Source organism: Anopheles maculipalpis, chromosome X (assembly GCF_943734695.1).
Source record: "Anopheles maculipalpis chromosome X, idAnoMacuDA_375_x, whole genome shotgun sequence".
Taxonomy (NCBI): Eukaryota; Metazoa; Arthropoda; class Insecta; order Diptera; family Culicidae; genus Anopheles; species Anopheles maculipalpis.
In genome coordinates, this window is record NC_064870.1 from 2,915,324 (window position 1) to 2,939,981 (window position 24,658).

Sequence of the window (24,658 nt, forward strand, 5' to 3'; positions counted from 1 at the left end):
AAGGACCGCTTCGGTAAGCGATATGGTTCCGTGAAATAAAATAAACATATCACCTACACGAGATTATCGGTGGCCAAGTCTGATTTTGTTCATTTGTTCGGAATCCGTCATTGATCCGTGCCTGTCGGTAGGTTCCCGCTCGAGGAAACTTGCTGAGCGAGAGACGAGAGGCGTGCTAAATGTGTGTACTGTCAGTTTTGACAAAGCAAACAATGCTAAAAAGCCGCAGCAAAGCAACCGATCCGAGGATAAATGGCGCAAATCCCTTACACACATGCCCGTGGACATGGTATGCATATGTGCCGGGGCTGTCCGGGCTACTTAGCTGGGCTTATTAAGGATGGTTCAGCCAAAACAATGGACAATCGGATGATGCGCGTATTACAGTCTTGACACCGTCCACTGTGCTGCGCTACTGTGGTGTGATGCGTGCGGCACACGAACAATAGCGCTCCGAAGGTGTGCCGGCACCCAACATCTTCGAACGGCGGTCGGACGTCTTAAGGGTAAATATTTGGGTATTCGGACCGGCAATTGCATTATGCACCGGGAGTCTGCAAAACAAAACAGCACCAGATGTATCGCTGTATGAATCGGATATCTTACGCCGGCCAGACAATGCGGGCGTACAAAATGGAGGGAAGTACGAATTTAATCCTAATCCACGATTGGAGATGGTTTTAGATTTGGTTTCTATTCAGGCCCCTGATACGTACCGAGGGCAGAGTGTTTGCGGAGGAGTTGCTGCTGTACGACTCTACCCACCAGCAAACATCCTTTTCGCTTTCGTTGCGCCATACGGCCATCAAACTTCCTGATTCCAAGAACGATTCCTGATGTGTAGCGGGTCAAATTTCTTCCCCCCTGAAAAGAGTAAATCGTACGTTAACAGCAAGCAAACTCGTCCGTCTACCAGCCAGCGTACCGTATTCTGCTCCCTGTTTTGTGTGGAGTTAGAAGCCTGGAGAGCTAGTTTGGCTTTGTAACTTCCGTTACCGAGGAACTCCAAACTCAAGATTATACAAGAGTTCTGATTGTGCTAATTACTCACGATTGTAGAGCCTTCCGCTCGAGGCTCTTGCTGTGTTACAACTCTTTCCCGCATTTCCGGACATCCCACACAAACACACACACACACACACAAATTGGTACACAATTTAGGCAACTGTCCGAAAATCTTCGCTCCATTAGTGGTATTGCCATTGCCTCCACCTTCCGGCTGTCCAAACCAATTTTAGGATTCACATATCCAATTTCTTGCTTTCTCTCTCTCTCTCTCTCACTCACTATCTCATCGTATCTTTCTCGTTCAAGCATATCCACCCGTTTTTCCCTACTTTCGATGTCAGAAAAGCAAAGCCTCAAGGTGGAAAATGCTTCCATTTGTTGGTCGCTTCATTCCAGCATGCTCACTCAGTCTTACTGACGCACCAAACCTTGGGTTCTTCGTCTGGGTTCCACCACATCTCGCCCACCACTGGAGCTCGAATGGCCAATCTTTATTCGACCAAATCCACCGAACTACCACCGCTAGCCGCTCGACTCCATCCCGGCCATCGCCCACAGGGAGAAGGACGTTTAATGGCGATTTTGGGTTCGGTTTGAATCGATCGCCGTGCGTTAAGCTGCGGCAGCCAGCCACCCCTGGTCCCCGGGGCCGGTCTGTGGGCAAGTTTGGTCGAGTTTTTCGGCATGAAAACACCAATCGATAACAGTTGCCGTGCCATCGCCCCCGCCACGCTTTGCATCGGCGTTTTTCCGACATTGTGTGGGGCACACAAAGTGGTGCCTTTTTTTTTTTCTTTCTACCGTTGGAGGCTGGATTCGTCTTACTCGTTTTGTTTGGGGTTTTGTACAAGTTGTGAAAACGTTTTGTGCTCGGAATTGATCCTTCACCAACCACTGCTACCAGTGTGCTTGTGATTTTGTAGAGCGAGAGAGAGAGAGAGCGAAAGGGGGATGAAATGGAACCTGGAGGGCGGGGGGGGGGGGGAGCATAAAACGCATTGAATTTCGTAAGGACGCAGAGTTTCGCTTAATCGTGAAACACAATGCAACACACGGACGAGGTATTTCCTGTACCGAGTGAAACGGTCCAGTCCACGTTGGATCAATAGCAAAGTTGGAACGGCTTAGACGGAAAGGGTGCGCCCCAACTGCTTACACTGATAATAGCTCCACACGTTCCAATTTCTTATTTGATCTTGCGGACAGCGAAAGTTTGTGTGTTTGAAGTGATTTGGATTCTTCGGTGGAGCTTGGAAAGCTGAAGAGTTGTTGGTTATTCGGTTAGGAGTTGGAATCATTTAATCTCAGCAGTAGAGTTTTGGTTTCTCTTCCACAAATCCGAGGTATCTCGCGTGGAGTAAACAAATGATTCAACTGACAGATCTATCTACGGGACATACGGCTTAAGTTATCCGTGACGCAGGGCTTAGGGCTCTGTATGGTATGATGTGTTCTTGTGGATTAGTTGTCAAAGATCCAGGAAGCTGTATTCTACTAGCGGACCTTACCAATAACACAGATATCAAGAAGCAGAAGAGGAAGAGGCAAAAGAAACATGACATAGGAGTTAGCTTAGCAGATATACCAGGACTCTCTTCATGTCAGAGACTCCCTGCAAGTATTTAAAATGGAGTTTGAGTCTTTTGCAAAAAGGCTTTGAATCTTTAAGATCTCATTCGTATCTTACAAAATGGAGTTAGTAGACAACGGCAATGTAATACTCTCTTGCAAACGGAATGTGCAGTTTATCAAGCTTTTGCGAATCAACTAGGCAACCTAATTTATAAACTCTACGACAAACGGACTTACACAAGATCAAGGCAATCGCTTCCGACGGCCACCCTTTGGCTGGCAAATTACAAAAATCATACAACTACAGCAACAAAACCTACGACGATTCTTTCAGAATACCCGCTGCAAAAACACTTTGCCGGTGCGCAGGAAAATCACAAAGAAGTCCGAGTGCAACAATAAAACGCTTACAAATTGCTCCTGTACATAATTCCCCTCGGTCCTGGCACGGGGTAAGGTCCGTGAAGGTGCGCCTATATGTATATACAATCAACTATGTCTTTTGCTTTTCCGCAAGGCGTTTTTTTTTGGCGTTTCGGGCCTGGCGGGATGAAGTTTCGCGTACATTTGCCAACGTATCTCGTGCGTTCTCGCTTTCGCGCTCGAGTTTTCCGTGGCCCTGTGTGCCGGAACGCCCCACCCAGTGCTTGTGTTGTCCGCGAAAATGGACGCAATCCGGCGCATATGTGCTTCTGCATCTGCATGTGTGTGTGTGTGTTGGGTGAATTTTCTTTGGTGAACATTTGTTTGATGTGTGCCGTTTGGTGGTGTCCAGCAATTGATTGCACTTACAGGGCAAGATGGTGTTACTTACCCGCTCGAATAGCCGGAATGCCCGTAGGATATCCATCAACACGCGCCAGCTCCAACTTCCGAGGCGCCCCGAAACCCCACCGCATCAAACTGCTGCCCCTCCAGGCAGGCAGCAAATCGCCTCAATCAACGGGCGAACCGGACGCCGTAACGGATTAATTGACAAGATGATGTACTTTAAATTTGTTTTTGATTTTTGCGGCCCACTTCCGGGCTGCGCCTTCTGCCCTAACCCCTAACGGCTGGTGCTGGACGGGATCCGGATCCTTGGGCGCGTGTAAAGTGTTTGCCGGTTTGGTGAAAAAATTTGCTGAAACGCGCGGAAAAGAGACCAGCCCGGTGGCCGGGTGGTTGAAGCGAGACAGACCGTGGCGTTGCGGCCAGGACGCCTGGACGCTTCTGGATGCTCCACGCGATGGAAGTGTGTGATGCCCCTTGAAAGCGCTTCTGTACTGTGATTGGCTAAGCAGTTGCAGCTGGCGTAGCTCCGCCCAACCGGAAGCCGAAGGATAACGATGCAGGGACGGCTCCTACCTTTGGGCGGGCGGGTGAAAGAGACCACCCTGCGCAGCAAACAAAGCGAGACAACGAGCCTCGCACGGACGGTCCCGTTCACGCGCCGTTCAAGCTAAAACCGACAAACCCAGGGAACGGTCGGGTTTGGGCGAATCCTTGCCGTTCATTCGCGCACTGCAAGGCGAAAGAAAAACAAAGCTCGGGGCTGCCTGCGGGCCACCATTAGTTTTGCGCGGCACGGTGTGGTTTGTTTGTTAATTTTGTTTTACCGTTCTGCTGGGGTTTTTTTTTATCATTTGAACACCCGTCGTCGAGTCAACAACAAGCTGTCCCGTCCGTCTGCCTGCTGGAGTGCAGAGAAGGCGTACGCCGGCATACCGTCGCGTTGCGGATTTATTTACGTACAGTGCCGTGTATCCGACCGTGCAGGAGAGTGTGCGTGTGAGAGAGAAAGAGAGGGAGAGAGAGAGAAAGTCAATCGAATACGCCAAACAGCAAGAGGAAAAGAAAAACAAGAAGAAAGGAAAAGGGGATACAGTGTGAGTGGAGCGCCGAAGCGAAGGTACTTGTCGTGCGAAGTCGACCAGTACGTGTGTGGAAGTGTGTGTGCGTGTGTATGTGAGCCTTTGTGTGTGTTTGTGTGCGCGCGTGTGTGTAGGCGAATGTGGCGTTACCGTGTGCACTAAAAACCTCGGGATAGTGTATACTGTGGCAGGGTCGTGCGCCTGAAAGGTTCGCATTGCGCTCGACACGCCGTTCGTGTGTGGCTGACTGAAGCGATTTGGGCGATTTTGAAGCCGTTTTCCCATATACCGCGGTAGAGCAAAACGCGACACGCAACAAACAAATCTTGCAAACCGTCGCAAACAACAACAGTATTTCTCCGCTGGGAGATCACTATTCAGCTGGGCTGAAATCGCATAAACAGTTCATTTGTCGCCTAAAAGTTATGCAGTCCGCATTGCTTGGTTGTGTATAAAGTGTGCTTTTTTTGTGAAGATCGATAGACTAGATCGGGCGTGTGTGATTTGTGTTCAAGTTTAGTCGGTTTAAGTTCGCTAATAGCCATGAACCTGGAAGCGAACATGTCCTCGCCGGAGGTGGACATTGATGTGAACGTAGTGTCAAGCCCGGAGCCAAGTCCGCGGCCGCTCGACAGTCCCCAGCCGGGACAGACGGGCAGTGACGATGAGCAGCGCTCATCGCCCGACACTCAACACCACCAGTCGCAGTCGGCCTATTCCACACCATCTCAACAACCACCACAACAATTAAAAGCAACGCACTCACCAACGCAATCACTGCAGCAGCAGCAGCAGCAACACCAACAACAGCTGCACCACCAACAGCAGAACCACCTGAGTCCGCACGCAGTAACAGGCGGTGGACACGGTGTTGTTCTACAGCATCACTCTGCGATGGTGGCGGCTGCGGCGGCCGCCGCCGCCCTGCATCATCAGGCGGCAGCAGCCGCTGCCCAGGCAGCCGGACAGCACGGTTGCGGTTCCTACCATGTGCCGCCGGTAGTTGCGGCCCCTGCACCGGCCAACCCGGTCAACAGCACCATCAACAGCACCAACAGCGCCAGCAACAACTTCAACCACAGTCCCGACTCACGGTTAAGTCCCCCGAAAACTCCTCCAGAGCAGCAGCAGCAGCAGCCGCAACACCATCACCACCATCATCCGCAGCAGCAGCAGCAGCAGCAGCAGCATCACCAACAGCAACATCCCGCACATCATCAGCATCCGCCGCTTCATCCTCACTCGCATATCAATCAACTACCGCATCAGCAAACGCAACAGCAGCAGTCACCGCACGCGGTACAGCCGACGGTTGGCAAAACGTCGACCAATCCGGGCTACACTAGCTTCTCGATCTCGAGCATACTGAGCCGGACGGAGCCAGTCTCGAAGAAGGGCATCGGTGTGATAACGCCCGTACCGTCGCTACCGTTGTCGGCGGCGGCGGCTGCTGCTGCTGCCGCTGCCTCCGTGTCGAACGGTACCGTCAGTCTTGGGTCGAATGGTACGCCGAGCACGCAGGATGCCGCCATGTTGTCAAGGTAGGTTAGATTGCTTAGCGGTTAGTATTCGCGATTCGATAGCTGCTTAGTGCTTGATGAGCGATTCTTGTTCCTTTTCGGGGTGTTGCTTAACTTGGCACGTATTTCTGCTAAGAGTCCTGAAGAGTGTTCCGGTGCGCTCTTCCTAGCGGTGATACAATGCTGATGCTTGGCACCTGCCGACATTCGAACCCAATCAACATGAGCACCAATTCGACAAGGTACCTACCGTATCTGTGAATGATAAGACGACACACTTAAGCAGCAGCCAGCAAAGATGTAGCACCAGCGACGTCCTCCATTCCATGGTTGGAACTTTGTTTTTTAATCGTATTACCGATGCAGCCATAGAACCCATGTCGAACGGTGCGGTACACCGTGCGAGCACGGCATCTAATCACTTGCCGTGTCGCAACGACGCTACACCGAAGCGCAACGACTGCCACTCGAATCACAGCACCGCAGCGAGACAACGACGCTTGACATCAGGCACTAAATCTACCCGTTTGCCCGCTTGACTTTTCATCCGCTCGCAGCGGTTGTGGCCTGGTTGGTAATGCGCGAACGATAGCGCGAGTAATTACTTCTCGCGACGGTAAGCGAAGGTGTCATTCTGTCGATAGTCGCTTTCCGCGTGCTTTGCTTTGGTCCCAGCAGACCCGGACAATGTCTGCCACTGGAGCGGTCTGGAGTTGCACTGCTTCCTTTGTATTGCTTCTGATTTAATGTGTTTTCACTGCTGCTACCACCTTCCGATTGTGCTTGGTTGGAGCGGTTGTACTACCGCTGATTGTCACTGTTCTGAGTGATAGTGTGCGTGTGTGGTTGTGCGTCTTTTCCATCTATCAGAATCCATGTGAAGTATGTAAGGGAAATTGACTGATCCCGGCAGGAGCTGGTGGCATCAACCGTGCCGCCATTTATACGAGGTTGGGCCAAAAATGGATGAACAAATTAAGATTATGTTTTGCTAGAGCTACTGCTTTTACAACGCTGTCAAAAAAAAAAAAGGGAAAATAAAGAAGCAGGACACAACACGCATGCCGTTTGTGTGGTTCTCGGTTTCTACACAGCTCTCGCTCGATCGGTTCCCGAATATCCTGGCACGGATCCTGGGATTCTGCATCCCAAAATAGGACCACCCGTCGCGTGTTTCGAGTACGACTCAGCCAGGAGATCCCATTTTTCTTGCTCTTCGAGCGGATCATCCCTTGTCGGCAGACTAGTCCCTCGGTGCCGGCAAAATCCTCGGTCCCGCAAGGCAAGGGAACGAATCAAAAGGTGATGAAGGCCAACGGTTGATGTTTGCCAGTGTATCTGGTGCTGCTAACAGCGTTGCGTAAGATATGCGTTGGACTAATTGGGAGTAATTCGCTATAATGGTACCTGGTTTGCCGGAAGAGTAACCGAGCAGCAGAGGGGTGACAGATGTACGGTGCAGTTTGTTGTTACGTCCGTTACCTTTCTAACCTCACATTGCTGGAAGAGCGGTGAGAAGTAAGGGTAATGCAGACACACACACACACAAACATAAAGGCGGATAATTTTGCTACTGGCGGGTGGTAACTACTTAAATATGGAAATATACAAACAAATAGGCGTGAAGGTAAACACAGCCCGCAAGAACCGAATCGCTGTACCATCCTACCGGGCGCTGAGTCTAACGCAACTCTGTAAAGAAGCATGAACAAAAAAAGCAAATCTTTCCTCACCCATTTTTGTTTTAGGCCATTCATCTAGCCCACTCGAACACGCCACGGTACACGGTTGAACCGTTGTTTGGCAACAAACTGCAACATCCTTGCCACCCGGGCAAGGATCAGTAACTTCCGTGCAAAGACATCGCTTTAAGCGCCGAAGTCGTAGGACCCATCCAGCAAAAGGCAACCGCGACGAGTGGTGCTCCCTAGGCAAGCTAATGTTGTTTTTTTTTTGTTTAAGTGGCTGACAGGTTTGCGGGTAAAGCGGATTTACCTGCCACCTTTTCCAGCGGATTCTTAATTCGAGATTTTACGCTGCGTGGGGAAAGGCCCCGGAGGAAGACACCTTCCAGTGAAAAGCGCTCGAATCGGTGTCATGTTTCGGGCGAGCTGTCGAAGACGCTCCCTGCAGCTGTGGGACAAAACGCCGCCGGGGGTGATGGGAAGCGATTTTTTAAGATTATACGACATGGATTGTTTTTCGACGATTGGCTGCTTCGTTTGTGATTCGACGGCTTTTGTGGGGTATAAATATGTTTAGTCCTACCACTTGTCTACGCACTATAGGCGACTATAGCTGATGTAAGTGGAAATGGATCTTGAGAATATACAATTTGCGTACCGCCAACTGTCAACTGTCAAACAATCGGCCGCGAAATAGACACCAGAAGCAATTAGATTAAGCTAAAGCACTAGTGAAACGCACTGAATCATCCGTATGGGTTTTCGGTTGGTGTTCTTTCCCATACAATTTTGTCCGTTTTCGGTTTCGTGCCTTTTTCTCTAAACAACCCTCGAATCACTCGAATCGTAACGCACCGTGCGGGGAGCAAGTACGATGCGGGAACGATTATCCGACATGCGATAGGCTCATTATTGTTCCATTTCACAAATTAGCTGCAGATTAATTTGCGCAAAATTAGCCGTATCGTTATTAGGCGAGGTCAAATATTATGCCTTTTCTGTGTCTTCCGCACCTCACCCCTTTTCGAACATCTCTCTACCCCCCCCCCGCTTTTTCGCACCAAATAGAGGATGATGTAAGCTTACAAAAACCCCGGTTATGGTTCGTTGCGGGAGGGGGGGAAAAAAAAGGGAAGCAACCGATGTGGTTAGTTTGTTTGTTTACCTTTTTGGCTTACCATTTTGACAGTTTGGCTCCCCTTCAAGCTGACAGCTAATCGCGAGTAGTTTGGGGCGAAATAATGACTTACTAAGCTGTCATTTGGGTCACACACGCGCGCGCGCATATCATCGACATCATTCGGTGGCGATTTGTTAATTAAAGGTGGACGAATTATTAGCGAGTCAAAACGTTTTTTGTTTTGTTGTTGTTTGTTGGATTCCCCCCCCCCCTCCCTCCTTCACCTTTTTATTTTTATATGCGAACAAAGCAAAAAGAAACGGAAATAAACCCCCTAAAACACGTGGTTACGCGTCGCTACTTTAGCAATTCAATAAATTCCACCAGACAGCTAAATGCTCCTATAATGTAGCGCCGTCCGGATCCGTCACCGTTATCGGCCGCGCTCGATCTTCATCCGCGAGGGGTTGCACTTTTAGAATGTTCCTTTCCGTTTTCTTTTTTCTTTTTTTTTTGTAGTTTGAAGGGGGCGAGGCAAAGGTTAGAAACCAATTACCGGGACGTCAGGGGCGGTCGGGGAGGGACGAGTGTTTATGCGTTGCGCTCACCGTACGATCATTATCAATTTGTTAATCATGAAATTTCATTACGAACACCGTTCGGTGCTTCGCCACGTGCGACGGTGTGCCACCGCAATTCGATATCCCACTAAGCTGTGCGTGTAGCCTAACGTTCGGGCGCGAGCGCGCGCTCGCTCGCGCTCTCGCTCTAACAAAGGAAAGGATCAAAGCGCGATTCTCTTATCTATATCGTTGATGGAGTTTGTTTGCCCCTGGGTATTCTTTTTTGTATCCTCCGATCTTTCCTTCGATGCAGTCAAGGTAGGAATGCGTTATTTTAAACTAATTAACAAAGTAAATAGCTAGTTTTGGCTATCGAGCGTGGATTATGGGATGAAGGGTGTATCCCCACGGTACGATCAGAAGGTCCGCTTCGGGACCGGGTTGTTAAAGTGAAATGGAATAGAATTTTTAATCCATCGGCCCATCTCCACCGGTGTACGGATACGTTACAGGCATTAGGCCATAGCCGCGGGTGCTTTCAATTTCAAATTTCAACCAACGAGCAAGCGCTACACTTATCGCTCTTTCGAACTCGATGATATTTATTTTTTGCAAAGCTGCTTGACCCTACAAATAAACAACCTCCTAATCTCGTACGTGTAAGCCCTCTTCCGGCCATATGCAACACTACATGCCCCGAGGCAAACCGTTTTATTAACGCGCCGGGTGCGAATTAGACGACAAATAGCTTCCGGCAGAAACGGCTCCGTCGGCACCTTTTGGCGGCGACAAAACGTTTAATGCCGACAGTGGTTTTAATTTAATTACTACCGATGGAGATTTATTGCAGTACTGAGTGGCAAGAAAAGGTAAGGCTTCAAAGGGAAACTTCAAAGCCCAAAGATTCTGCTTCTGATAAATGTTTGAGAAATTTTTAAGCTTTAAAACCGCTTGATCAGAACCTGATCGAATACTCAAGCTTACTACATGGAACAATCGCACTCGTTGGATTGTTTTTTGACAGTTCCACATCGATTTCAATAATTTTGTATAGCAACAGGAGCAATTTCCGTAAAGAGCCTGCAAGGTATGCAAATTGATCGATTATAGTTTAAAGCGTGCATTTAAAGTGTTTGATAAACCTGTGCACTGCAAAATTTAGTAAGGATTTGACCCTCATTACGCGGAATCAAGCTCTTATAATTAATCCAACTCAATTACTGCAATACTGGGATCCATCCCGGTAGCCCTTTACATTTAATTACTCACTTTAAATGATACATCGAGTGTCCAGCTGGCAGGGAAATAATTTGTTATTAACATTAACAAAACATACACACGCACATACGCTCACACACAGACATATTCGCCGCGCTAATAGGACCAATTAAGCTTACAAGTTTTTTTTGTTTTGTTTTTTATTTTCCGTAATGGATACTTTTGCTATAATAGGCATAATTTGTGGCCATTTTTCATAGCGCTTGCATGGTGCATCGTTGCTTTTTTTTTTCAACCTTCCAGTGAGCAACAATGTCAATTGAACGTTAATCATGATAACGGTTAATTTGTATTTACACTAATTGTTATGTTCGGTTTGCCTCGAGCGATAGGGCCAACAAGAAGAGAGAAAAAAACAACAGAAGCCAAAGACAAATAAACGGCCTTACAAAGCACACCAGCACAGCCATTTTACAAGGCGAAAACAAAAAAAACAAACACTGGTAGCAAAAAGCCCCCTCTCACCATCCCCTCCCCCCCCCCCTTCATCCTCCTCCTCCTCCTCCTCCTCCTCCTCCTCCTACTCCTCACCACCCATGAAATGAGCAATATTGCGGCACAAGTCAGCCGCTCGGGCGGGCGTGCGCGCCCGGTCTAATTTCTTCAACCGGTCAAATGAGTCGTGAAGCGGGCTGGTGGCGACGGTAAAGACGGCGAATGCTGATTTTTCCGAACGGTTTTAGCTCACAAAACGGTTCGCCAGTCGCGGCGAGACTACCGCAAAACAAATCGAAACAAAAGCGACTCCGTGTCCTTTTTGCACCGGGCTCACCACTGCCCGCCTAAATTGGCGAATGAAACAAGCGATAAGTTAACAACAAAGTGGCGCAGCGGTTTTACACACAGCTGGAGCTCAACGGTCCGTGGGTGCCGGTGGTTCAAAATTCTGGAGGGCAGGGGAGAGGCAGCCGGGTTGAAGCAAGCTCGCTACTGAGGCCTTTTGTTTTTGCCGCTTCGCTCACTCCACGTGCTGTGGGCTTTTGCTGGCGCAAAATAGGGTCCAAAAACAGGAGGAAAAAGGGCCCAGCAATCGCGGGGGGAAGAGGTTTGTTGTTTCGTTCGGCATAATTTGCAGAAACTCATCCGCGCTCGGCGCGCGGAAGGGTTTTTCCCCGGGTCGGACACCGTTTACATGCCCCACCTCGTCGGAAGAGAGCCGCCGTACGTGTGTGTGTGTGTGTCTGTTATGTCAAGAAGATGAGTATCGTTTGGCGTACTTTTTCTGCCGTGTTTTGTTCTGGCGTCTAGCACCCACCCCGAGACGAAACACACAGTCAAATCTGTGTGCTCACTTTTCAGCTTCATCCACACAAACCACACAATGGGCCTGCGATGGTTTGACGGTGGTGGCGAGTAGGCCCGGGAAGAGCACTAAGGGTACTACAACTACAACAAAGAACAACTCTACCAACCCACCTCCATCCTCCAAGAAGAGGCACAAATCTTAAAAGAAGATCAATCAACATAATTGAAAAAAGGAGAGAATACACACGCGCCACTCCACCCGAAAGCCGAAGCCGCCTGCGTGCGCCTAATGGTTATGTTATTTTCGTTTAAAGGAAATTGAAAAGACACGCAAGATTATGACACCCCTGCAGCAGTTGGTAACCGCACCCCGCTGCAAACGGGGCTTCGTGCGATCAAAGATGTTGTGTGTGCATTTGGGCCACACGGTCGCTTACAGGAAAAAAAAATCTCCCTCTAGGAATACCCGCAAGTGATCGCTTCTTTCTTTCCTTCTTAGACACACAGTTACTCCCACCCGTAAATCCCATTCAATTGAAGAGGGAGAGAGAGAAGCGAGGAGAAAGAGAGTGCGGGGAAGGGGGGAGGGGGTTGGTGTAGATGAATGGAAGCTAAATGAAAATGCATCGATGAGGAGGGGGGGCGTGGAGGAAAAATTTAAAAAAGAATGATTGAAATCCAGCAAAATTAAGTGAGCACTTACGACTGTTAGCGTCAATGGAAAATGAGCAGATGGTGGTGGGAAGAAATAAAAAAGTGAAGAAGAGAAGCAGAAGGTGAGGGAGAGGGATGGCGGGGGGGGGGGGGGGGTGGTAAGAAAATAGGACATTTTTAGCGTCGAGAAGGCTGGGGCATGCATGCACCTGCCAGCCCGGGACGATTCAATCACACAAATGTGCCGACCCGTACCGCGCGTTTTTAGCGCCGGCATCGTAGGCAACACGCACAGCAGCGCTCGGTAGCAAAGTGGTAAAAAAAAACGATGCGCAAAATGCGTACTCGAATGGCGGCCTGTGCGGTGATTGATTTTCTCCGTACACGGAGTCACGCAAGGATGTGACCCGACGTGAGCTGTGTTGTGTGGTTGAGCAGATTTGCATCCATCCAATTTTGTGGGGTACGGTATATGCAGGTGTCGCATTTTGATGAGTTTCGAAAAACCACCATTTCTGGCTGGCACCTCGCTGGTCGTGCCTGTGCGAGCATCAAACTATCGATCGATTATTTTCTATGCATATACACACACACACACACACACACACATACAACAATCGGGTCCAGAGGCACAGAGCGATAGTACAATTTGCTAGTGAAGGCAGCAATATGGCGGGCTGTAGCGTTCCTGGGCACCTGTCAAGGAACGCTCCCGATGCTGTCGTCGGGCTCCCAAAGTGTCAAAGGCAAGCTTGTGTCGTGCTAGCCGCAGGGAATGTGTTGGATGAGTGTGCAATTAGTCGTAGTACAATGTCAATCCATGCGCACACCGACAAAAAAAAAAACACTCTGATTGCTCCATGTCTGTACTACTGCAAGTCGTCCATTACACATGCACACATAGAACGAGCTGAACAGCAGTCCTTTCATCGGCACAATTAGTGATTCCATTTGCATCCCGCTCCATCCCAACGTCCTGTGCGGCCCCTGCAGGAGCGATTAATCGATGTCAGTCCCGATGACAAACTCATCATCAAGTGCGTCCTCCGGTAGAGGCATCTGCAGCATCCACACCGCACAAAACTGTCAACCCCTATCCAGACAAACTGGCAAAGTGAAGCGGAGCAGGGGTTAATGGGGAGTGGTGTGTACCCCGGGCCCAGCACAATGGGCCGATCGATCGACAATGAGCGCGACAAAAGCGGTCTGTCTCTGTGTGGGCAAAGGTAGCTTGTGGTGCGTTCTCGATGCTAACCGTGACGTTTCAGCACGTAGTACGCAAAGTCCTGGCGCACACACACCCAGGCTGAATGTTTTACACATCCTAGCGCATGTGTGTGTGTGTGTGCAGTACACCGATTCAGTTCACCGGTTAGACAGATTGTCAGGGAGGTCCACAGTGGTAGAGAGTCCTTGCCGGTTGTGCTGTTGCAATGACATGACGGAGCTTAGTGTGATTGCCTACCAGCTTCCGGGCACTCATTTAGTGCGTCTGTACACACTCTCTCTCTCACACACTCTCTCTTCGTCTCTCGATCGATGTGTGAGTAGATGCAGGATGTTGTCTTCTCTGCGGCGTTTTGTGTGTGTCTTTTTTTTATTTGTAATCGACGACAATTAGCGTTTTAAGAGCGTCCGGGGCGAATTTTAACTGATTGCCGGAACGGGAGTACAGTGTTTGGGATTTTTTTGTTTTGTTTGTTTGCTTGCTTGTATGTTTGTTTTCGCAATGAAGTGGCGGTACCAATGGCTGCTCTTTCCTGTTTTACGCAGTTGCCCGTAATAATGTGCAATCAAATGGTGACCGATTTACAAGCAGCGATTCGCAATTATGTGTAGCCGATGTCTGGTAAACCGACAATGCCCAACGGGCGTATACGTTGTTCGGTTTAGCTGACGTGCGGCGCCAATTGGAAGCCATTATTCGTCACCTTGGCTGTATGGGCAGGTGCTGGACGCTGGTCGCGACCAATAATTTATTTCTTCTTTCGCTAGATTCGATTGGAAAGTGATAAAAAAGCACGGTTAACGTTCGCCGACGGGTTATTGGATTTTGCAAAAAATAAAAAGTCTGTACCGCCTGTGTGTTTAAATGCCTGAGTTCTGTGCTGGCGCCTGTTTTGCAAGTGCGTTTGCTATTGTGCTTTAGCGTCAGTGAACAGAGTTGATGATGCTGCGCTGTACAAGAATCGGTGTGTTTTGGACAATTGTAAAACCCGACGGCATGATATTTGTGAATGCACACCGTTCATTTTGTCAAGTCGTAAGCAGGACTTTTCAACTAGTACGTCAAGGAAGCCAAAAAATGGCAGTGGCGTTCCGCGACTTTGAACCTTGCTTAGACGACGAAGTTCTTTGGACCGTGAGGACCTCTCAACGATAAAGTTTTTTGGCTCAAGAGATCCTTTGTACGTTCCCGTGGTAGACGAGTCCTCAAGATCGGTGAGGTCTTTTGAACGACGAGGTCTCTTGAGTGACAAGTCTCTAAGGTTGGTGACGTCACTTGGATCAAGTGATGACAGGTATAAAGATCTTGCTTGGTAGCAGAGACACGATGAATAGCTGCCATTTTAGCCACCAGTTGGATAGTCATCTACCATTTCGGAATCCATTGTGGAAATTGATTAATGTTTACTAAACTGAGTTTCTAAGTAGTAGACTGAGTTACTAAGCAGCAGTAAGTAACATCTTCTTTCGAAAGACTTCAAAGAAAAAACATCGCCATTTTGAATGATATTTCTCCATCAGGAACAACCAAACACGTTGACAATCTATAATCTAAATGTACACACACACACACAAGATCCACCCGGAAGATGTACCAGCAAAATGGCTGCCAATTAGATGTATCACACTCTACCCCAACGCTACCAGAGGGCAGGAAAAGTCATCTCTCCCCAACTCTTGAAGTCAATTAAATGACAGCGTCTTCCATCTAAACACCATTAATGGTACACTTACACGCACTTTTACCGTGCCTAATTCAATAAATTATCACCATTATTTACGTTTACGCCTACGTTTCCCAACGCACGAGGGGAGCGTGCTTCCGTGCATGTCAAGCGTATCACTCCACTCCATCCGGCCACTCTAGTGCCTTTCCTACTAGCTAGGGGTGCTGAGGTTTAGCGGTTTCTCACGAGGAACCACCCCAGCCATTTGGGTAAGCTGGAGCAGGAACGAACGTTCATAAGCGCTCCCTTTTTTTTTTTTTTTTTTTTTAAGGGATAGTCCAAAAACCAAACCTTTGCAACTCGTCTGGAACAGTGAGTAGGCAAGACTGTCAGCCCCGAGCGGAAATAGTCAATTGCGGTGCAAGCACGGTTTTTACGAGCTATCTGGACAACATCATTAAATCGTTACTTATGAGTGCCGTGGTGTGAGCGGTTTTAGGGACGATTGGACCAAGGGGTGTTTGCAAGTCCGTGTGCGTGTGTGTGTGTGTGTTTGCAGAGGCTGTCTCATGCATGCGCACTCGGTACATCCAGGACACCGACGATGGAGCAGCAGGCAGCAGTCCGGCGTCCGGGGTGACGCCTTTTAATTTATTAATCTTTCGGTTGGTTTTGCGGTACACGCTGCGGACAAACTGACGGCTCCTGGGGCCTAATAAGTGGATGCATGATTTATGGTGACGTGTGTGGCCACTCGGCACGGATGTTTTTGACCCGGGTACGTGTGGTTGAGTTATTCAGCGTACGGCAAAGATACGGACAGACAATACAATGGAACGGAAAACGTGACACAAAATGTGAAGTCTTTGCAAAATGGACGCAAAACACGATTTGGGAGATTTGGATATTGAGGGAGAAAATAAAAAAGCTATTCAAAATATAACGCACTCTTGCTCAGCTGTACTCAGAACTCAGAGCATCAGAGGTATCGCGTTGTAATGCTCATATATACATTGAAATACGCAATTCTTGAAGTCTGGACCCTGGACTGGACCTGAGCAATGGTTGAAAGTTACTAGCAAGCAAGAGCAAGAAACAATTAACAGCTAGCAGCGAAGCAAAACGTCTTCAGGTCTACTAATGCTGCAGACGTGCAGCACCTCAAGTGAGCAGCTGAACTTTGACAGGAGACTTACGTCCACACTTGAACCCTGCGGGGCATTAGCAAAACGTCTCGATTATAGACCGAAACCAGATTGGGAGCGCTTGTGCAACGCCTTCGCCACCATCTCCGTACCCTTTACCCCCTTGCTTGGGCCCATTTCGGTGGAGACCCACCTGGTAATCCTGGAGCACACCTGCCACGGTACATTAGCAGTCGGGCGCTTTCGGTACGCGCACATGGTAAGTTGACAGTGTGACCTTTTCGCTGCTGCCGGGTTGCTGCGGGTTGTTCGTGCTTAGTGTCTTAGGTACACCGCACCACCTAAAGAATAATAATCGGCCCCAACCCGGGGTGGGGAAGCAGACAAACCGCTTCCTAACCTCATTTTAGCTTACGCCGTCTTCCGTACGGAAGACCCGTTGGGCGGAGTGTCATCGGCGAGGTGCCGCGTCCCGTTCGCCACAGTTGGTGGGCTTCACAATCAATAACCTGCGATGGCTTGGGCGTTCTTTTCAACAATGTCGTTTCTTGGTTTTGCGATTGTCGCTGGCCCACCGGATACACCTCGACGACACATTCTGCCGGTGTCTTGGTGGCGTTAATCCGGTGGCGTGCCTGTTGGCATTTGTTTTACGGTTCAGCTCGGTAGCGAAGCAGTGCGCCGCGAAACCTCAACTCCTCAACAGCATATATCCACCATTTTCCTTGCGGGTACGATCGCGCAACGCAAAGCTTGTGTAATGCCTGATCTCTTCACGCACATTTACCACACATCATAACACCGGTATTAATGACACTGGTTTGTGTGCGACACGTTGCACCGAAAAATACAATCAATGCAGCGCTAATTGTTAATGCGATTAGCGTTAATAGTCTTTCAAGCATCGAAAATCGAGAGGGATTTCCGGAGCGACGGAGGCTGAACATGGACGGCACAGCTGCGGCGCGGTAGCAGGCATGTTGCAGGTACGGTGCATGGAAGCAAAGGGCACATTTTTCAGCAGCAAATTACACGAGTCAACAACCGGAGTGGAGTGGGTACGCCTTTCTACCTTCATTGTCGTTTGTCAGTCGAAAAGTTAATGCTTCTCAGGACGTAAAAGACGACAGACGATGACTTCATCGACTCGTTCCATCTCTTGGAGTTTGTTTTTTTCTCCATTCTCCTTTATTAGCTGTGTATTGTAAGATTGTAAAAATTTCTCATCAAGCACACAGTGCTAGGTTTGTCTGAGGAAATTGTCGGGACAAACATCCGCTACATAACGAACGAGAAGTATTTTTCAATAGTCAATTAAGCGGCCGTAGGACACTGTGGAGCAGCATCCTCATGCAACGTCAGGCAAAGATGGCTGCTTGGTTACACAACGAAAAAAAAGAAGAAAAAAACAAGTTGCTATAAAAATCCAGCGCCATAAGAAAACCACAAAAACCGCACAACAAATTGCAAGTGCCGTTTCCTGACTGTCTGCCACCTTGATTAGCTCCATCCCTGTAGCGTAGCAGCGAACAAGGAACGAACACAGCGTCCACAAATCGAACTACCCCAATACAGGGATCGATAAAATGGTCGTTCCAATTTACCAGCACACAGCACACTACCACCATCACTCCGTGAGACGCTCTTTGTGTTGTGGCTACTTTCTTCCACTACCGCGCATCCGCACGCCAACCCCCCGAATGGGAACGTTTCAAGCGGTGTAGCAAGAATTGAAAGTTTTTATTTTTCAATCCAGAATTTGATCCTCGCCCCACGGGATACTCTCCCTCTCTCTCTCTCACACACACAAACACACATACAGCACACTACCCGTACTAGAGGGAAGAAGTAGAAAAAAGAAGAATGATTGGAATAGTAAACATCAGCCGAAGTAGTAAGCAAAAAAAAAAACAGAACCGCCTACACACGCTACAACGCCATTGTTTAGTGGGAAAAGCGCCATTAAAATCGAGTCCTCCAGGCACGGAACTTTACCGATAAGTACCCGGTTTAAGTGGACGCATCGGATCGATTTGAAACGATCCACTGTGCGGGAGATTTCGTTTTTTCGTTTCTACATTCTAGCAAACTCTCGTGTAGATTGCACAAAAAAATGGCGGAATTGAGGGTTTGATTGTTTTTGGTGGGGGGGCAACGCCAAAAAAAAAATCGTTTATTGACGATATGTTATCAAATGTGTTTTACTTTGTTCTAGTTTGGCAACCAAAAAGAAATAGATATCCAGAAACCCAACAACAACAAAAAAGAAGCAAAACAAAATGGCGTCATTTAGCGTGTTTGAGTGCTGATTCGAACACGAACCAGGGCCTTTGTTTGGGCAAAAGTTTTCGAACTGGTTTCGTTTGACTGCAATCAAACTCTTTCTATTCGTGTTAAAACTGTGTGTGTGTGTGTTTTTTGTTGTTGCTTCACTCATTTATATAGTAGAGCCTACCTCAAATATGCCGACTTCCGTCGGATCCTTTTAAGCCTTCAAAACCACTCTATTTATATAGACGATTATGCTTCGCCTCAATTGGGTCCATTGAAGTGCTTGCGAGCTTTTGCAGCAAAAACTGCAAACGGACACGGGCGGCCCCGGGTGAGTGGAAATTAATAATGGGCGCATCAATGGGCGCAAAAGAGCGCTGGAAAGAGAGCAAACCACGGGGCGAACAAGCTACATAATGAGAAACTAAAACAGCACTCAAATGGAAAAGGGTTACACAACGCATCCCGCTCCCTACCGACGGGTGTGAAATTTATTCAAATGGATCCTGCGAAAGCCCCTTTTCCCCGCTGCGAAGGGATCTTCTCATTACATCGGATAATTTATTGGAACCCGTTGCTCGACATGAGCCGTGAGCCGGATTTGCGCACACTGTCCCGATACACGATAACCTGGGCTATTATAATCGAAGCCGTAGCCCTTAACCCCCTGATCCCCAATCCCTGGGCCCTGCCAAGCGTACGCTGATGAGAATGGATGGATGTGAGATGACGGTAGTTGGGCTACATTTATCTTCATTCAACTGGACACACTAACACACACACACACACACACACACACACACACACGCATGCACACAGGCGGCACCGGTTGGCATCGCAACGGAAAACCCCGTTTTCCGGGTGCCGTAAGCCAACCATGATGTTCCCTTGCTATGTGTGTCCTGGAGCGTAACCATAGCAGAACAGAGTGAGAGAGAGAGAGAGAGGAACAGAGGGAGAGAGACTGGGAAACATAAGGCACAAGGAAAACGTCACGAAGGAATCCAACACGTTTTGTTCGTACCTTGGTTGTTGGGCAGCATAAGCCAAGGATAATCACACGTCAACAAGTTCCCGAACCCCGGGGCAACTGGCTGTGCCAGCCCCTGCTTTCTTTTCTTTTTTGATGACGGTCGACGATGTACAACATGCGTGTCCTTGCCTTCTTGGTTGTTGTATTCTTCCCGGAATCAATCCTATCCGATATCCAGGACGTTGGAAAGCAAACATTTATGTACGTATACACGGGTTGGATGTGCTGGGCTGCGCTCAGCTGGGAAGATGTAGTTTGCTGACGCTAACCTCAAGATTACGCTGGTTATGTATCTCTTGCTGGGCATTGCTGTACGTCTAGATGGCGTGAGTGCACACTGGAAGCCACCAATGGTACCCTCGGCAATTGCTGCAAGAGGACTCTGTGACTCAGTGCGTCCGTCTAACCCCTCTTCAAACTAGACGACTTTTGTGCCAGATTCGTAAAGAATAGAATGCAAAAAAAAAGAAAAGAGCGAAGTGTATTAAAAATATCCAGCAGAACCCCTGTTTTTGCTTGCTTAACGTAGAGCGCAACTAACCTCAATTATGCTCATCCCCCCCCTCCCCCTCTCCTCCTCATCGCGGCTAGGGAAGGTACGCTAGGGTGAGTCAAGTTGCAAAAGATCTATTGTCGTGCCTGTTTAGGGACTAATCTTCAATTTCCAATCGACATTCATTGCTTTCAATCATTGGCTATCTGCACCCTTCCGATCATACGGGCAGCCTCCCCTGCGTGTCGCGGAAAACTTCCGTCACATGGAATCGTTTAAGCAGCTAGCAGCGTCGTTCGTACTAATGTTTTGCCTCACTCTTACCCATCCCACCGTTCGCAGATTGGGATTCATGTCACAGTGGAGTGCGATTGCTAATCGGTATGCAGCTCTTTGCCCACCCGGCTGGCCCTGGCCACCGGCGTCGCATCGGATGCCGTTCCACAGCCCCAACAACGGTAAGTACCGGTAGGACTAACGTTCATTTTTAACGTTTTTAAGTTTTCCTTTTACACTGACGATGAGTTCCCGAAAATCCTCACTCTAGGGTCACACTACCCGTAGCCATACTCCTCCGCCACTACACAATCAATTTAGCTGAGCCTCCCTAACCGGACGCTAGAAACGAGGGAACGAGGGAAGAGAAAAGTAAAACAACAACAACAACAACAACACAAGAACGGAAGTATCAGAATGCTCACATCACCTGCACCGCTTTGCTTTGGACTTTTTGGTGTGTTTCACACAATCAACGGCCCTGGCTGGAGCCGGTTGTGGCGGGTTGCCGTGTTTAGCAGCAGTAACTATTTGCAAAACTATTGAGCAAACAGTTTTTAAGAGGCTTAGCACAAAACGGAGTGTGTACACTGTTTCAGTGTCGGTGACTGCACGCCTCGGTATGGCTTCCCTCGTGGTAAAGTGTTAAATCTCTCCAAAAAGACACACTCGCGGCGAAGTTTGCGGGCATGGGCAAGGTGCGCCCGGACTCCTATGGCTTCCCAGGGTACTTTCAACTGCATCGACCTTGCCCGACGGCTGACGACGCAGGCGGGTAGAGTCTTCTTTTTTTTGTTTGTGTGTGTTTGTGTTCTGACATACACCGCACCGGACAGTGCAAAACGGTCTTTGCGCTGCACTGGGCCGGCATGAAACGTGAAGCCCGTTCTCTAGCTCTTTCGGGAGTAAATTAAAGGGTAATGGAAGGTAAGTACATACTACAGTCCCCCCCCCCTCCCCCGGGTCACCCATTCCGCACCGAGCGGCGAAACATGAGGCAACAAACGGCTGACGAAACTAAAGTACCTCGGCTGGTTAGGTTAAAGCTAGTTTAACCTAAAATACGGTTACCGATTTGTAGTGGAAAGTTTTCGCTTGCCTTGGTGCAACGACTGTTGGTGGTGCAAAACCCTTACCGTCCAGCCGATCCTGGTTTGGGGTCGTGAGAAATAGGAGTAGACTGCTTAGACGCATGGGACCTGGACCTGGCATGGTCTGGACCTGTCTGAAGAGGAGTGGAACGCAGTAGCAAGAAGTTGTTGGGTGTTGTTTCGTTATTCCATTCCAGGTCGTCAGGAGTTGCCACTTATTCTACCGGTATGATGATGACCTCGGTATCCTAGGATAAAAGCGCATAAGCGTCATAGTTATGTACTGCTGCTATCATATCCGGATGGCTGTTCCTTTGCAGACGGTGCCAATTTTGTTCTGCTCGGTTGCCTGACAGCTGGACTTAACTGTTCAGTGTTGAATGACTCACTTCCTACACCCATCCAACTCATCATGAAATCAGGACCTCCTATCAAATCATACTCCTGGACATATGTATACTTGTAATACCTTCTTCAGGGATAAAGTCCATACTGCCATTCCTCTCCTTAATTTCCAATTCTCACGTATCCGAATTTCTCATTGCAGACAACTCCGCCAATGCGATCGAAAACCAGTCACCCTCGCTGACACCACCCCCTTCCCAGCAATCAAAGTCCCCATCGCCACATCCCGCCTTTCTTGGCGGCCGTGCGACCGGTTGCGGTGGTACGGGCGGACTGGTTGGAATGGGCGGATCCGGTGCCGGCGGTGGACCGGGCGGTTCCGGTGGCGTTAGCAACGGTGATGACTGCGAGTCGGACGACGACGGGCAGGAAATCATCGAAGAGGACGACGAAAGTGATCGCCCGTCCGATTCGGCCTCACCAAACTCCAACGGCAGTGCAATGCAGGCGAAGCGAAAGAAGAAAACGCGAACAGTGTTTTCGCGCGCGCAGGTGTTCCAGCTCGAGTCTACCTTCGATCTGAAACGGTAAGTGTTCGATGAGCCACCCCTCCCCCCTCCTCCCCCCCGCGCACTCGCACGCTCCTACTAACTGCGGATCCGCAAAACCCATTTTATCCTCATCCTGACAGCTATCTCAGCTCCTCGGAACGTGCCGGACTGGCGGCGTCCCTGCGCCTTACCGAAACGCAGGTAAAGATCTGGTTCCAGAACCGGCGGAACAAGTGGAAACGGCAGCTAGCGGCCGAGCTGGAGGCAGCCAACATGGCCAATATGGCGCACGCCGCGCAACGTTTGGTGCGGGTCCCGGTACTCTACCACGAGGGTGCGACCGGTGGCTTTGTACCACCTCCTCCACATCCACACTCGCAGCAGCTTTACTACACGACGTCGGCGGCCCGTGCCGGTTCACCGCCACGACCACCGCTCTCGTCGCTAGTGTAATGGAGGCTACCGGGAGCCGACGTTGGACAGCTCGGGTAAGTGGTACAGGGGGATCACCCGTACCACACTAGCCACACCTTCGGACTTCCTTTATATGCATTATGATACAGAGAGAGAGAGAGAGAGAGAGAGAGAGAGAGGGACGGGGGGGGATAGGGAAATGATATTCACACACACATACACACACAAACATACTAACAACTACATGCATAATCGCGGGTATTAAATATACAGAGGGACACCCATTCGGTTTCGTGTAGCGGGGTTACGGAATCTTCGACTACTTAACGCGCCTAGATGTATGCTACGCCTCGGGACGAAACCACTGGAATACTAAAGCTAGTAAATGATATATCGACCTAAAAGTAGTAAATTAAATAAGCTCTCTTACACGTTGCGTTCGTTTTGTTTCGTTTGGAAGGATGAGTTTGAGCAGGCACTAAAGAAGCAGCGCTATTCGCTACCGCAGTAAGTTTAGGCTCGAGGCAGTGCAGCGCGCGCAAAAAAAAAACAAACGTCAACTACTGGAGTGTGTACATAGAATGCATAGAAGCGCAATCCGACGCTCTCAATCCTTTAAGAAAAACAAAAAACAGCCGTCGGGATGCGCCGCTAACAAAGTATAAAGTATAAACGCTATAACTAATAAAAAAAACCTTAAACGAAGAAGAAAACATTAACTGCAATTTCGTTTTCTTGTGTGTATATTCCGTGTTGCTTTTTTTTTGGAGGGGGGGGGGGGGGGGGGGTTTCGCCTCCATCTTGTGGGAGGTATGTACGCGGGTGAAGTGCTTTGGCGGTTATCAGAAAGATGAGTTTGTCAGAATTTACTAAGTGCTTCCGGTACCGGTGTTGCTTTGATGTTTGCTAACTTCAAGAAACGACTTTGCCTTGCTACTGCTCTCTGTTACTACACCCCTCCTCCCCCCGAACCTCCCATGCCTTTTGTTACGCTGTAAATGTTTAATATCTTCGCTTTTGCTTCTCCTGTTTGCTGCCACAGTAAACATGGCAAGCTTCCACTAGCTGCTGTCTGTCTTGGTGAATAGTCATCCGAAACTACGAAACACCGTGAGCTGCGCCCATTTTGCGACGGTTTGTTCGCTGCAGTTTTGTAAGAGAGAGTCTAAACGCGCGCGCGTGCCAGTTAACACAAGGTAAAGAGGGTTCCGAAAATACTAAGCACGAATCGATTACCGGCCAAGTGCTTCATGCTACATGATACATTTCAGCATACAGCATACCTGGGACGTTGCTTCGGTCAGCGGGTTATGGGTGAAAATAAGATGGAGGGTAGTCATTTCGCGTAATTTACACGTAATTTCGTACTGAGTGCTCCATTGGATTAAGACAGTAATTCACACAGCAAAGGGCAAAACGTAGAAAAAATAAGGACACACGCATACGAACGGGAGCACAAACGGCGTACCAAAATGGACGGAAAGATTTGTAAATTATAGCGCAACGCATACACTAGCAGTGTGAAGCTGCGACAGGAGTATCACTGCATTTACTACTAGGAAAGCAAGCTACAGATTTTTTTTTCGCCCAGTCAGTAGTAGTTATTTGCGGATAAAGTCTAGTCGATTAGGCACAACAACAAATCGT

At 48.9% G+C, this 24,658-nt stretch overlaps 4 protein-coding genes across 4 annotated transcripts in view; 2 read left to right on the plus strand and 2 right to left on the minus strand.

The window, feature by feature from the left end:
- Positions 1-24,658, minus strand: part of LOC126556132 (fasciclin-1) — a 353,811-nt gene that overhangs the window by 241,125 nt on the left and 88,028 nt on the right. The window lies entirely within an intron of this gene.
- The window catches only part of LOC126558010 (26S proteasome regulatory subunit 6A-B), a 309,006-nt gene that overhangs the window by 161,547 nt on the left and 122,801 nt on the right, over positions 1-24,658 (plus strand). The gene's annotated exons all lie outside the window — the stretch shown is intronic.
- Positions 1-24,658, minus strand: part of LOC126558163 (uncharacterized) — a 481,612-nt gene that overhangs the window by 5,186 nt on the left and 451,768 nt on the right. The window lies entirely within an intron of this gene.
- Positions 4,977-23,166, plus strand: LOC126556624 (homeobox protein Hmx-like). Its single transcript, XM_050212002.1, has 4 exons — positions 4,977-5,974; positions 20,677-20,792; positions 22,249-22,633; positions 22,738-23,166. Exons 1-4 carry the CDS (start codon positions 4,977-4,979, stop codon positions 23,048-23,050), a joined length of 1,812 nt encoding a protein of 603 aa, XP_050067959.1. The 3' UTR covers positions 23,051-23,166.

Excerpts from the sequence above, each read along its gene's own strand:
- LOC126556624 (XM_050212002.1), top strand. The coding sequence starts at position 4,977 with ATGAACCTGGAAGCGAACATGTCCTCGCCGGAGGTGGACATTGATGTG. Across the intron at positions 20,793-22,248 it reads GTTCCACAGCCCCAACAACG|ACAACTCCGCCAATGCGATC; the intron begins GTAAGTACCGGT and ends TTCTCATTGCAG. Across the intron at positions 22,634-22,737 it reads TCTACCTTCGATCTGAAACG|CTATCTCAGCTCCTCGGAAC; the intron begins GTAAGTGTTCGA and ends TCATCCTGACAG.